The sequence below is a fragment of the Microtus oregoni genome, unplaced genomic scaffold, assembly GCF_018167655.1.
Source record: "Microtus oregoni isolate MIOR12 unplaced genomic scaffold, Mior012 000001F_ref0000356, whole genome shotgun sequence".
Lineage (NCBI taxonomy): Eukaryota > Metazoa > Chordata > Mammalia > Rodentia > Cricetidae > Microtus > Microtus oregoni.
In genome coordinates this window covers 57436293-57451467 of record NW_024543060.1, presented here as the reverse complement: position 1 = coordinate 57451467, position 15175 = coordinate 57436293, and the positions used below count along the sequence as shown (strand labels likewise).

The following is a 15175-nucleotide window of genomic DNA, read 5'->3' as shown; positions in this document are numbered from 1 at the left end:
TTGTAGGCTGGTTTCTTTGCTTTATGTTTAAAAACCGCTTATGAATGAGTACATGTGATAATTGTCTTTCTGGGTCTGGGTTACCTTACCTCGAAATGATAGCTCCATCCATTTGCCTGCAAAATTCAAGGTGCCATTATTTTCTGCTGTGTAGTACTCCATTGTGTACCACATTTTCCTTATCTATTCTTAGGTCAAGAGGCATTTAGATTGTTTCCAGGTTTTGGTTATGACAAACAGTGCTGTGTGAACATAGTTGAGCACATGCCATTCTGGCACGATTGATCATCCTTTGGTATTACTGGGTCTTGAGGAAGGTTGTTTGCTTATTTTCTGAGAAATCACTACACTGATATCCAAAGGGGTTGTACCAGCTTGCATTCCCACCAGCAATACAGGAGTGTTCCCTTTACCCCACAACCTCTCCAGCATAAATTGTCATCAGTGTTTTTGATCTTGGCCATTCTTACAGGTGTAAAATGGAATCTCAGAGTTGTTTTGATTTGCATTTCTCTGACTGAGGATGTTGAGCATTTCCTTAAGTGTCTTCCAGCCATTTTAGATTCCTCTTTTGAGAGTTCTTTGTTTAGGTCTGTACTCCATTTTTTTTTTATTGGATTATTTGTTCTTTTCATGACCAATTTCTTGAGTTCTTTGTATATTTTGGAGATCAGACCTCTGTCTGATGTGGGATTAGTGAAGATCTTTTCCCATTCTGTAGGCTGTTGTTTTGTCTTGTTGACCGTGTCCTTTGCTTTACAGAAGCTTTTCAGTTTCAGGAGGTCCCATTTATTAATTGTTTCTCTCAGTGTCTGCTGCTGGGGTTATATTTAGGAAGTGGTCTCCTGTGCCAATGTGTTCAGGTATACTTCCCACTTTCTCTTCTATGAGGGGTCAGTTCTTGATTGCCCACTGGAGCGGTGCCATCCTTGGGTAGGTGGGCCTGGGCTATGTATAAGAAAGGAAGCTTGAGTAAGCCAGTAAGCAGCATTCCTTCATGATCTCTGCTCAGGTTTTGCCTCCAGATTCCTGTGTTGAATTCTTACCTCTGACTTCCTAAATGATGGTCTGTAACCTGTAAGCCAAACAAGCCCTCTCCTTGAGTTGCTTTTGGTCAGTGGTTTATCACAGCTATAGAAACTACACTAGGACACATATTTGATTTATTCAGTGGCCATAATTAATTGTCTAGCATGTAATACTCGGTGCACTGATCTCTTTACTGGTACTTCGTGGCCCATGTGGAGTCCTTTTGAAAGGCTATTAGTTGGTTTGGTTCAGTTTGGAGAATGGCTTCATGACTGACTGTGTCCTTGGGACAGAGGTGTGAATCTGGGAGTGCTTGGCACTGTCACTGTTCTGGGGTACAACTGAGACCTTTAATTCCATCGGTTCTCCTAGAGAAGAGACCAGCTAATACAGTAATAGAGTTCTGCTACCAGACACTTTTGAAATACAGTTTCCAGGTTTCTTCATATTGTTAGATAGGTCACGAGTGGTAAGAATATGTGTGGATTTTTAAAAAGGATAATTCTTTTTCTCCTTAAAGACCAGACAGTTCCAATGAGGTGTATTGCCGTTTTATAAATAATATATATTTTTTTATTTGAGGGAAGAAAGATGTGTGAACATACTTCTTTCATAAACTTGAGAACTTCATATATTTTTTAACTTACAGAATTGCTGTGCTTGAATAGAATTTCCTTTTAAAACTTAACTATAAGGCTATATTTTATTCTTAATATATTGGCATAAAAACTTTTTTGACCTTTGACTCTAGGTCAGAAAGAATTTCCCCTGTCTTTTTAGATGTACCAGTTCTCAGTTTTAGTCTTGAAGCACAAATCTAGGACATTAAGACAGCAGTATTCAACGACAGTTTTTCTCCTGTCTTCTCTGTTACTCCGTCCTCCTGCCTTCCTGGTCCTTCTGATACCTCCTCCAGCCAGCACTTTCAGAACAAGGAGTAGCATGGAGTAAGTGTGGATTGAACCTAGACAGCAGGAAGCCTTTCCAGCAGTACTACCTGTGCTTGGCTCCATTCATACAGGTGGGAGAGGCTCAGGGAAGAGCAGTCTCGTGGCAAACCACTCCTGATGTACATGCAGTTCTGCCGTCATAGACACATTTGAGCTGGTTTCCCATTTGATGGGAGCAAAACCATTTTCATATCAAGTGGAAAAATTGCTATATCAGGACTTTCTTCAAAGACTTTAAAACTCATCTTTTCAGTACTACATGTTTTTTTATGTTTCAAGACTTGCTTTTTCTTCATAAAATTACTTATTTTTTAGTATTACTTGACTAATTTATTTTAAGATTGATAAAACAATTTTGGTAGTATATTGAACTTTATATAGCTTTATCTTAGTATTCAGATTTAACACTAAAAATTAATGCTACTAAAAAGTAGTTTTGTAATCTATGTGTTTTGATTTTTTTAATTTAATATTTAAGATTTTACTTATTTTTCCTACTCTGTTTTGAGAACTTCTAAATTTTCTATCTTTCAAAAATACTTCTTTCCCAGTGTCAATACCTTTTTTGTTGTATAGAGGAAGGTTGTCTAAAAGACCATTTGGAAAATTTGATAACAGCATGTACTGCCCCCTGCCCCCCCCCCCCCCCCAGCTTTTTCATTGTAACTCATCAGGATGGTCTTGGACATGAACTTTCTTAGAATCAGGCAGTTCTGGTTCCTATGGAACTTCCTGTTTTCCCAGATAAAAATAGAAAAGCACCTCAGAAAGGAAATCTGGTCAGGGTGAACTATGTTAAATCAGTTTGACTTAGCTGTGGCCTGGATTATATAGTATATAATCTGAATAAAATGTGAAAAAGTCTTCAAGTGTCTGTGAACTTTAAATATGTTTGTATATAGTAAAATAGGTGATAATAGGAGGAAGTTCTGGGTAATTGTGAGAGGTATTCTATATTTAGCATTGTAATCTGGCATTGTATTTGGAGATTTTAGGTAGAGGCAGGTTACATGGAAAATACTATAAATTCCCTTTATAATACTTGATTGTCAAATACTGACATCTAATTGGCAACTGCTTTGTTCTTCTTGCCAATTTTTCTAGATGTTAGCAAAAAATCAGGTTTTTGTTTGTATTAGATGTCTAAATCCTAAAAGAATTACTTCGTTTTGAAGCAACAAGTTAAGGTAGACACATGATACAGTTGGTAATAATAAAGTGGAGAAGCTAGGAGTGACAGTTGAGACTGTGGCAGGCATTTTACAGGGACATCCCGTTTAGTCCTTGCCGCAGCTGTGTAAGGTGTGTGCCATTGTCACCCCTCTTTAACGGGAAGGTTATGGAGTGAGTAGTCATTAAGTTGAGGAGGTATTACTAAATTCTGGTGTGGAGATTTGAGTCTCTGATTCACCGCACCAGAACTCTGGCCTTCAGCTGTGATGCAGAACAGTGAAGAGTTGAAGTGAGAATGGCTAGCACGGTTGGTCTTGTTACTTTCCCAGCCTTTTACATCCGGTTTGTTTACATCTTGTTTGCATATGTTCATTGGTTTAACAGTATATTCTGGCTTCTCAGGATACTTGTTGAGGAGGATTTAAATTCTTGAGTGATGCTAATAGTTCTCTTTTTTCTTTCTTTTCCTTGATAGTAAAAAACCCCTTTGATGAAACATTTGGAAAAATACAAGTAAGTAAAAAATCATAATGCTTATAATTTATGTCATGCTTTAAGTGATGAAAAGATTAAAGTGACTATTTATTTCCTAAGAAAGTAACTTTAAGGCCCTTTTAGTTTGAAGCATTATGTTTTCTCATTCTGGGTATTCCTGCCTCTGATATAACTAAGTCTGCCCTAGCTCCTCCTGACAACTGAAGTGTCTATTACTTCACTATAGAGACAACTACCCCATCAGACGGGAGTGCCATACCATCCCTGTTCTGATGCTTATACTTACAAGTATCCCTTGTTGTTCTCAGTTGTCTGATATCTTAGCAAGTTTTTTCTTTTGTTCTGATTTTGTCTCTTTTTGGATCTTTGTTCTGTTGGTACGCTGACCCATCAGGAAAGGGAAGTGGCAAGGCCTTTTAAAGACTCTTCTTCAAAGGGTGATGTAATAGCAGTAACCAAAGTTTTATTACATCAAAGTATTTTTGCTTTTCATATCATAGACACTTCGGTATTTAGATATTTAAGACTGATGTTTATATTATAGTACATAGTTCTCTGCTGATTTTTCATTATAGGAACTGACCATTACATAGATCTGTATCAGAAAGTATTTGTTTTAGTTAGGGCATGTAATAAAGTACAGCCAGACCTGTAGAATAGTATTTCAGATTGCTAGGAGTGGAGCTTTGGGGTAATTTTGTTCAGTATATGCTGTAGTGAAGACATTTGCTTGCAATAAATTTGACAACTGAGTCTTTAAAATGTGGTAGTGTTATAATTGAGGCTTAGTCCAGTGGATTCCAGGAGCCTTAGGAATACAAAACTATTTTCTTTAGTATCTTATATTATCACTGATTCAGTGTAAGAATCTTGTTGGGTTTCAGCCCTAGCTTTTACTTCTTCGTGTTTGATTTTTTTGAGTTTAAATTATTGTGTTTCTTTTTTTCTGTTTTTGTTTTTGAGATAAAGTCTTATAGAAGTTCTATAAGTTACCGTTATTTTCCTGTCTCAGTCTCCTTATGCTGGGATTACAGGTATAAACCAGTGTTCTCTGCACTTTGACTTTTTAATTTTGTGTGGAGATAGGAATTGCCTTGATTCATAATGACATAAAGATGAGGGCAATAAAAGGGGGATGTGGCCAAAAGCTGAGGAGCAAGCAGTCACCTCTAGAGTTGACTACTTTGTCTGTCCTCATGCCATAGTCTAAGGAAACGGGGTGAGAATTTGGAACTTTCTATGAATTAGCTTCTTCCTGTGTGCACAGACAAAATTATGTTCTCATAGTGTGTAAACTTGTTTTCTTGGTTTCCTGGCCATGCCTGTGGGACAGAAGGAGAGATGCAGTTTCTCGTCTTTTGACATGTGTGTGTCACCTTCTCACCGCGCCTGGACTGGCTCGTGGGCATGTTCATCCAGCAGCCCTGTTCTGTCAGTCATGCAGATATCCCTGCTAACTATGACCTGTGTCAGTGTTAGACTCTCTTCCCTTCCTCCTCATCCCTGATACTGATCTCAGCTGCAGTTGTTCTTTGTGTGTCATTGTTCAGACTACTTGATAGATCCCATAGACCATGCTGCGTTTTCTCCAGGTCCTTTCTGCTTCTGCTCAGCAGCATTCCTGTCACGCACAAGTCTGCTCTACTTTTCTCCTCAATTTTCACACTAAAGACGAACTACTTTTCTTCATATCTAGGCTGCTTTTCCTTCAGTTTGCTCCTGTTTGTGTAAGAAATGTAACCAGTGCTTTCATGGTTCTGTACCTCTTGTGCTGTTCCCTCTTCTTGGAATGCTGGTCAGCTCTATTGCTCTGCTACAAAGATGGGCTTTTGTTTACCCACTCCTCTCTGTTTGCATTGAACTTGGCAGCTGTAGTGACTCTGCATGGTGGTGGTGCTGGTCTTGAGAATAGGAGATACCTTGTTCGTGTGTCTCACTTTGCTTTGAAAAAATAGTACTTCACTGTTTAACTTCATTGAATATTTCATGTTAAGGGTTGGTAACTGTATATGGGGTCATCTTGAAAGTCTAGGACAGGATGTATGTCAAAAGAACAATACACATTCCTTTAGTTTTATGTCAGTGAGTCAGATTAAAACAAGCCGTGGAGAATGGCTCAGCAGCTAACAGCGCTTGTCAGCAAGCGTGACAACCTGAGTTTGAACATACACAGTGGAAGGAGAGAAACAATTCCTGTACATTGTTCTCTGATGTATATGGGGTATTCCCCAGTGTGTGCAACCCACGTGTGTGTGCACAAATTAAGTCAGTCAGTCAAACACGGAATGTAACCTGCACGGAAGACAAGAACTATATATTTATGAACACACATTATATGCACACACTATATACACTGTGAAGTTGGAAGGGTTGCTTTGATGGCTGGGAGGTTATTGTGTGTGAAATCCTATTTTGTAGTTTCTTTTTTTCTAAAATTATTATTTTTAATTATGTGTACATATGTATGTTTATGTGGGTATGTGCACTTAGGTGCTGCTGCCTGCTGAGGCTTGAGGCCTCAGTTCCTCTGGAACTGGAGTTACAGAAGGTTGTAAGCTGCCTGATGTGGGTGCTGGGATTGACCTCTAGCTCTTTGGAAGAAAACCTCATAATCGCTGAGCCACCTCTCCAGCCCCCTGTACCAACTTAATAGTCCTCAAGAAAGTAAAATAATTAACGGTGATAATGATAAGATTCTTTAAAATATAGTAGCTATTGTTCCCATATAGGTTTGTCTTTCAGATTATATAGCTTTAACCATTTTTTCTTAGACTTGGTTTTTCATAATGACATTTTTCATTTTAGGAGAGTGAAAGAAATCTTCTGATGAGCACATTGTACAGACTTCATGACCGACTGGCCCAGCTCGCAGGTATTTTTTTAACTTTCATTGGCTCCCAAACCATTTCTAAATTTGTTGGTGTGTGTACACTATGTGAAAGTAGAAGTAGTCTGCCTTAGTACAGCCATATTTATTCAATAGTTTTCTGTAGAGAGTTTTAAAAGAAATTTGTACAGATGTAATCAAGGCTATTTTTCTGCTTGCCATATATGTTTGATATATGTATATTGTATAAACAGTAGCAAATTCTGAAGTCGTAGATAGCAGTTGAATTGGACAGGCAGTAATTAACTAGAATCTCGGATTAGATACAGAGGTGTAGATTTTCTTTTGGTTTAATGCAGTTGTTATTCCTATAGTTAAAGTAAATATCATATTCTATTTTTCATTGAATTCTCATATTCTGCTCTTATTAGGTCTACTAGAGTACTCACGTATCAACACATCTGCAGTCTGAATAATTGAATGAAATTATTAAGTGGGTTCTTACTGTGTTTAATATTTGTAAGCAGTATCTGCATGCTACTGTAGCATATCTGCTTATCCAGTTCCGTATGGACATTATTAACATTTTATCTGTAATCTAAAGAAGTGTCTTTGGACAGGAAACATAAAAACAGAGTGGACTGCTGCATGCCAGGGAGGTCTTTGGCAGAAGTCTAGGGGACAGATTGGGGACTTCTCTTAAATGTAATTAAGATTCTGACGTTTGTTTCCCATGTCTTATCTATTTTGCTCTTTGGGTCCATAGTTTTGCTCGTTGTTTTAGGTTTAGAATTCTGTGCACATCATTAAATGCTTTCTTTGTACCGATTGGGTTGCCTTTCATTTATTTGGTCTGGGTCGGTGGTGGCCCACCCCTTTAATCCCAGCACTCGGGAGGCAGAGGCAGGCGGATCTCTGTGAGTTCGAGGCCAGCCTGGTCTACAAGAGCTAGTTCCAGGACAGGAACCAAAAAGCTACGGAGAAACCCAGTCTCGAAAATCCAAAAAAAAAAAAATGAGTCATTTATTTGGTCTGCTTTGGCACCTGGAAGTAGGTTGATGATATTTCCATGGCTAAGAAATCCTGATGTTGCTAACTTAAGCCTGTTTGGCTCTCAATAGCAGTGCTATGTCGTATAGTCTGCGGCTTACTATAGATCAGCACACAGAGATTACTTTTTAACGATGTAGATTTCCTTCCTCGGAGTGGGCATTGGCAAGTTTTTTCCTATAAAGTGCCTCATAAGCCGGGCAATGGTGGTGCATGCCTTTAATCCCAGCACTCGGAAGGCAGAGGCAGGTGGATCTCTGTGAGTTCGAGACCAGCCTGGTCTACAGAGCTAGTTCCAGGACAGGCTCCAAAGCCACAGAGAAACCCTGTCTCGAAAAAAACAAACAACAACAAAAAAAAGTGCCTCTGTCACAACTATTTTATTTTTGCTATTACATGCAAGTAACCATAAATAGTATATTGATCAATTAGCTTGATCATAGCCCAGTGAGACTTCACTTATAAATAGCAACAGCAGGCCACATTTGGCCCGTGCCTGTATCTGCTGACTTCTGGGTCTGTGGAATCTGAGTTTCTGAGGATGCATTGTAGAGCTGGAAAACCTGTTCATCCAGCAACTACTCCTTCCCTTGTCTAACGGCCACCTTTACAGCCTGGCTCCTTGAGCAAACTGTAAGAACAGACTTTCATTATAGTTACTATATTTTTGTTTTGTTCGTTTTTGTGTTTTGTATTTTTTGAGACAGGGTTTCTCTGGGTAGCCCTGGCTGCCCTTGAATTCACTCTGTAGACCAGGCCAACCTCGAACTCAGAGTTCTGCCTGCCCCTGCCTCCTGAGAGCTGGGATTAAAAGCCTATGCCATCACACCCAGATTATATTTTTAGGTTGAAGAAGGTATTTTTAGACTACTTGAAAATAATAGGGCAGCAAAAACTTAGAACTAAAGTTTATTATGAAAAAAATTATCTCTAGTAGCCAACCACGTATAGTCTGGAAAAAAACTTTGGATTCTCTTCAGTTAGATTAAAGAAGAGAGTAATTTTCTCTTAACTTTTATAACACACCCTTTATAAAAAACTAAGTCACAGGTTCATAGGTATAAATTCTGGCCTACTCTCACTGCTGATCTGTACTCAGGTGTGCAGTCCTGCCAGCGGTGAGCGTGATTGTGCTCTGAAAGTAGATGTGGCTTAGTGCGGAAGTAAGGTTAGTGCAGTAGTAAATTCAGACTCCCTTGAGTCATTGGTGTGTAAGTTAGCAGATGTTTCCCTTTAAGAATAACCAACCTTCAGAGTAATGCCGTTGCCTGCATTGCCTTACAGGTCAGAACACGAGAGGAAGGTATTCTTAGTAGACCAAAGTTCATTTAACAGTAGTGGCTGGAACTGTTTCTAGAAGACATGAGTAGCGTTCATCAATCTTTACTGATTTTATATATGTGTGTGTTTGTGTGTGTGTATGTAATTATATCATTTGTAAAATATTTTAAATTTTAAATTCTCTTTTTTTCAATATTGTACTTATTCCAAATTAGTATGTTAATCTTTTCAGGAGATCATGAATGTGGCAGTTCCAGTCAAAGGATGCTTTCTGTCCAAGAAGCAGCTGCATATTTAAAAGTAAGCAGTGAAATCAGAATTTTAGCCATATTCTTAAAGTTTATATAGCCATACCATTATCAAAAATATTAAGTATTTGATTACTTTAATTGTACTGCTTAGGGAATAGTTTTCATATCTTTTATAACTTCTTTCATAAATTTGCATTATCTACACTTTGTCATTTTCCATCCCTAAGTTTAGCTTTTGTCTGTTTTCTTCACGTTACTCTACCCGAATGGTTCTCAACCTTCCTAACACTGACCCTTTAATACAATGCCTTATTTTGTGAGGACCTCAGCCATAAAATTATTTTTATTGCTACTTCATAGCTGTAATTTTGATACTGTTATGAATTATGATGCAAGTATCTGCATTTTCTGATGGCCTTTGGGTGTTGTGACTCACAGATAACCACCAATTACTCTTGTACATTTGTTTACATACACATGTGTTATTGGCTAGGTTCCTGGTAAGAGAGAACATGTGGGTTTTTTCTTTCTGAGATTGTGGACATAGAGTTGATTGAAGTGTATTTATATCTAAGGATATAAAGCCAATTGTTTCTCTAGTTCTACTTCTGCTGTGGATTTGGCAGAACAATGTCATGGTTGTTTTGGTGGTGAGTAGATAGTAGATTTGATATGGATCTGATAGTAGGAGTGTGACTAATGTGGAGCTCTAGAGCCCCTATTCTGAATGCCTGTTCTCACTATAGAAGTCCATTGAGTTGTATAGATTTTGTGTATGGTTAATTTTGGTGTGCTTTTTTTTATTTGTAAATTTTTTTTGTTTTAATAATGAAGTTTATGCAATTACAAAAAGCAGTCTTGTTGAAGGAGCTGCGGGCCTGCTTTTCCTCCCGCCCGGCTAGCTTTACACCAGAAATAACAACACACAAACTCTATTCATTTAAACACTGCTTGGCCCACTAGCTCTAGCCTCTTACGGGCTAATTCTCATATTTTGCCTAACCCATTTTTAGTAATCTGTGTGGCATCAGTCTTACCGGGAAAGATTCAGCATGTCTGACCTGGCGGCTTGCTTCATTGCGTCTGCCCGAGAGAGGGGAGCATGGCCTCTGAGCTCACTTCCTCTTCCTCCCAGCATTCTGTTCTGTTTACTCCTCCCACCTATGTTTTAACTTATGAGGGCCAAGCAGTTTCTTTATTATAATTAACCAATGACCTTCCTCCATCACAGTCTTAACAATTTAGTGTTGTGTAAGCAGATATAATAAAAGAAAGTGGAAGTTTTTAGTGTTTTTTTAAGAATACTGTGTATCAAGAACTGCACATAAACGTGTAAAGAGCATGATAATAGCTGGGCACTGTGACACACGCCTGTGTTTGGAGCTGCTTGGTAGACTGGAACAGGGAATGTATTTGGAACTAAGCAGAGGACAGCCTGGGCAGCTTAGTGAGACCCTGTCTTAAACAGAGCAAAAGGTAGGAGGAAAATTTAGATAGAATTAAGATAGGTGGGGAACATGCAAGCAAGCAGGCGAGCAGCTAGTCATCTGTTTATCTGCTCTAGCTGGGTTTACTCTCAGGGGACTAAGAAGACTTGTAGGTGAGATTTTCTGTGCTGTTCAACTCATCCTTGAAACTAGTTGAAAAATAATAGGAGGAAATTGCCATTCTGATTTGTGGGAGGGAAAAATAGAATTTAAGAACCATCCTGGAAAGTTTTATGACTGTCCAGTTCCTTGCAGATAATCCCATAAAGATCCAAATGCCTGCAAATGAAATGTGGTTCAGCTTGTAGACTGTTGTGTGGGTTCAGTGTGAACAAGTGTTGTTCCTCCTCCCCCTCTACTGTTGTGTGGGTTCAGTGTGAACAAGTGTTGTTTCTCTTACTCCCCCTCTACTGTTGTGTGGGTTCCGTGTGAACAAGTGTTGTTCCTCCTACTCCCCCTCTACTGTTGTGTGGGTTCCGTGTGAACAAGTGTTGTTTCTCCTTCTCCCCCTCTTCAAATATTATGGTTTTAAAAAGTAACATGAGAGAAACCCTGTCTCAAAAAAAAACCAAAAAAAGTAACATGAGTTCTTTGCTGTTAATCTTTTAAATGTATGCACAGTACAGTATCGTAGCTGTATACACAGTGTTAGATATCCAATCTCTAGGACATTGGCATATCTTTCTCCCTCCTATCTTTTTCAGTCTGTGTACCCCTTAAGTCTAGAGTGGGTTCTTTTACATAGAAGGCAGTTGGGTGCTTTTTATTCATTTAGCCACCCAGTGTATTGATTAGGTTGCTTCCATTTTCATTTGAAGTCTGTTATTGGTGGGAGAAACTTAACTTTTTCTTTTTTCTGTTTCTAGTTACTTCTCTCTGTATGGAAAACTTGTTTTCCCGTCATTCATTCTGTTTTGTAATTTTTTTGTAGTGAAATGCTTTAATTGCTTTTGCACTACTTCTCTTCTGTCTTTTATGTTACACATATCCCTTAATATGTATAGCTCTTTACATTAACATTTTTAAAGCTTTTAAAACATAATTTTAAAATATGCTGTAGTTTGAAGTGATTTATACATGTATCACCATTATACAGTATTAGTATTTATATGTACCTTTATAAGTGAGCTTTATATTTATATGCTTTTATGTTTCTATTTGCATTTTTTAATATTAAATGCCTTTTGACTTTTCTTGTAAGGCAAGTTTAGTAGTATTGAACTTTACAACATTTTTATGGGCAATCTTTCTTAGTTTTTGAAGGTTAGTTTTCTGAATATGTGATATTCGTAGTTGGTAGGGAGTTTTCTTCTTCCTCCTCTTTCAACACTTTGTATATTTCATCTTACTCTCTTAAGATTTCTGCCCCCCAAAATCTGTCAATGATTATATAGGTTCTCCTATGCAACGAGTAGCTTTTATCTTTAAATTTTTCTTTGCCTTTTTATAGTAATAATAGTGGGGGAGTGGTTAATTGTGCATGAGGGAGGCTAGAGGTCAACATTGTCTTCCTCAGTTGCCTCAATTGCTCCCCTTCTTATTTTGAAAAACAGGGTCCCTGAATCTTGACCTCCTCACTGGTTCACCTAAGCTGTATGACCAGAGAGCTCCAAGGCTCTACTGCCTCTGCCTCCACAGGTCTGGGGTTATAGATGCATGTTGGTACACCAGGCTTTTTACGTGCGTTCTGGGGATCTGAACTCAGGTCCCCATGCTTATGCAAGCAAGCACTTCACCAGCTGGGCCCCCTCCCTTCTCCCCAGCCCCAATGACGATGTCTTTTGATGTGCTCATGTACAGGTTTTTCAGAGCTGTATTTCTTCTGACTTGTTGGGTTTCTTCTATCTAAATGTCTAATTCATTACTCATATTTGGGGAGTTCTGGCTAGGATATTTTCTTTTTCTTTTCTTTCTTTTTTTTCCTTTTCCATCTTGTTTCCATAATGTCTTCACTTTGACCTTTTTTTCCTTATGTACCCCTAACTGATTAATATCAAATGATGGAGCTACTGATTCTTTTTTTATACACTTGAACATTTATAATTAATTTTCAATTAATTATAATAGTTGTGTTAAACATCAAATGTGGACTGTTTTTAATTTCATGATTTATATGTGCATTACAGTAAGAAGGAGTAACAGTGTAATGTGGTCAAGGCTAGACCTAGATTACAGTAAGAAGGAGTAACAGTGTAATGTGGTCAGGGCTAGACCTGGATTACAGTAAGAAGGAGTAACAGTGTAATGTGGTCAAGGTTAGACCTGGATTACAGTAAGATGGAGTAACAGTGTAATGTGGTCAAGGCTAGACCAAGATTACAGTAAGAAGGAGTAACAGTGTAATGTGGTCAAGGCTAGACCTGGATTACAGTAAGATGGAGTAACAGTGTAATGTGGTCAAGGCTAGACCTGGATTACAGTGAGATGGAGTAACAGTGTAATGTGGTCAAGGTTAGACCTGGATTACAGTAAGAAGGAGTAACAGTGTAATGTGGTCAAGGCTAGACCTAGATTACAGTAAGAAGGAGTAACAGTGTAATGTGGTCAAGGCTAGACCTGGATTACAGTAAGAAGGAGTAACAGTGTAATGTGGTCAAGGTTAGACCTGGATTACAGTAAGATGGAGTAACAGTGTAATGTGGTCAAGGGTAGACCTAGATTCAGATTCTAACACTGCATATTTGTACTATCTCTTAACTTTTCTGAAGATGCTCTGTTGAAAGTGAAAATTTTAAAAAGTGTATTTATATATTTGTACGACTAAGAATATGTTGCATTCATGTCTATGCACCATGGGTGTGCTTGTTGCCCTTGGAGTTCAGAAGAGGGTGTTGGATCCCCTGGAACTGCTGTTATTGAGGGTTGTGAACTGCCTTGTGGATGCTGGGAATTGAGCCTGCGTCCTCTGGAAAAACAGCCAGTGCTCTTAACCACCAAGCCCTTCCCCAGACTAGAGAGGGAACTGTTAATGTCTCTGAAAAGTGTTGGGACATTTCAGTGAGTATATAAAGAACTGAGAGCTTAGTGCATGGCTCTTACTGTAGCTTTCTCCCAGATTTTACTTCTGTGTTTGCTGAAGTAAATCCATTCTCTTCTAGAGAAAGGTTTCTAGTGATAATGATGATGCTTTATTGTAGCTCAACTCTGGTTTGTTTGCTTGTTTATTCATTCTAGGTAGAAGTTGCCATCACTTCTAGATTATGTAATGGTTAATACATTGTTAATAGCCAAAGAATCAAAATGTTGCAAGAATTTTTTACTTAAATTAGCATGGGTTCTGATCATGCAGCTCAATGTTCAGAGTAGAAGAATTGGCAGTAGGAATAAAGAAGGAATTGGATTGAGGAGGTGTAAAGAGACATACAATAAAATATTTCAGCAGAACGGCAAATCTTGTAGAAGTCCGTGTGATCAAATGATTCCTCAATGAGATCATTGAAGTGATTTTACAACAAGACTTAAAATTGACTTCTGTACTCTAAAAACTAAAGAAATGGGGTGGTATTTGGAAGTGGAATTTGACTTGAAGGGGCAGGGACTGGCATGCAAGGCTTTTTCAACCTTTCTCTTTCCCAACCACTTGATTGTAGCTACTCTTCAGCAGTACTGTGAGGCTCAAAGAAGCGGGGAGGTGCCCAGAGTTAGACTTAGCAGCAGCAGGATGGAGAATTTGGGGGTCAGCGTTCACTGGAGTCGTGATCCGACTGTCTGTAGTAAGTCATGATATTGATGAGCTAGCTGGAGCCTATTGTGTTTTCCAGGAATTATTTTATAATTCACAAAGTTGGATTTTGTTGGTGTTAGGTTTTTATTGTTTGTATTTGCTTGTTTTTGTTTTTGCAGTGATGGGGATCGAACCCAGTAGATCAAGTCCCAGGCTTGCAGATGCTGGGCAAGCACTCTCACTAAATTGTATCCAGTTCTTATTTCATGTTACAGATTGAGGATTGCACTTTTCTTTAGTTTCTAACTCTGTAGACTTTCAGTGCATTTTATAAAAGATTCTAGATTCCATTTCTTAAAGTTATTTTCTTTAAATATTTAATATTCATCTGGGTTTATGAATTCATATTTGTGTTTATTAGTCTTTTTAGGAGTTTCATTTTCAGGTCTTCAAGTGTTGTGAAATACGTGATGGCTATAATGTCATTCATAGAGTTCAGATAGCTGCCAAAACACCCCCAGAACAAACAAAAATCGCTTAACAAGATTTTTTTTTTTGCTAAAAATAACGTCTCAAATTCTAGATAAGTTTCAAGTATTTCTTAAAATAGTGTTTTATTTTCAATATAAAATTACTATCATAACTCACATGAAAATTAAAAGGAAAAAGGTTTTAAATTGACTGTAGAGTGGTAACCGGTAGCATTTTTGTATAGCTCTCTTTAGTCTTTTAAAGTGTATCTTTAAAATTAATATGACTGCAAAATAATTAATATGACTGCAAATATCTCCATTTATAAATATTCATATATTTACCTTTAAGTTAGTACATTTGCCTCTGCCATTAAACGGCTTAAGTTTTTTAAAATTGTTGGATAATATTTTATTATGTAACTGTATTGCATTGGTTTTTTTCTAGTCATTTCCTTAGGAAATAATCCTAGAAAGGAAATTCCTTTTTCAAAGAGT

General features: G+C 37.9%; 1 protein-coding gene across 1 annotated transcript in view; it reads left to right on the top strand.

Moving 5' to 3' along the window:
• Positions 1 to 15175, top strand: part of Lemd3 (LEM domain containing 3) — a 46986-nt gene that overhangs the window by 18497 nt on the left and 13314 nt on the right. The window contains exons 2-4 of the mRNA XM_041670585.1: positions 3628 to 3665; positions 6453 to 6519; positions 9038 to 9105. Of these exons, the coding sequence (XP_041526519.1) occupies positions 3628 to 3665; positions 6453 to 6519; positions 9038 to 9105 (173 nt within the window). The remainder of the gene's footprint in view (positions 1 to 3627; positions 3666 to 6452; positions 6520 to 9037; positions 9106 to 15175) is intronic.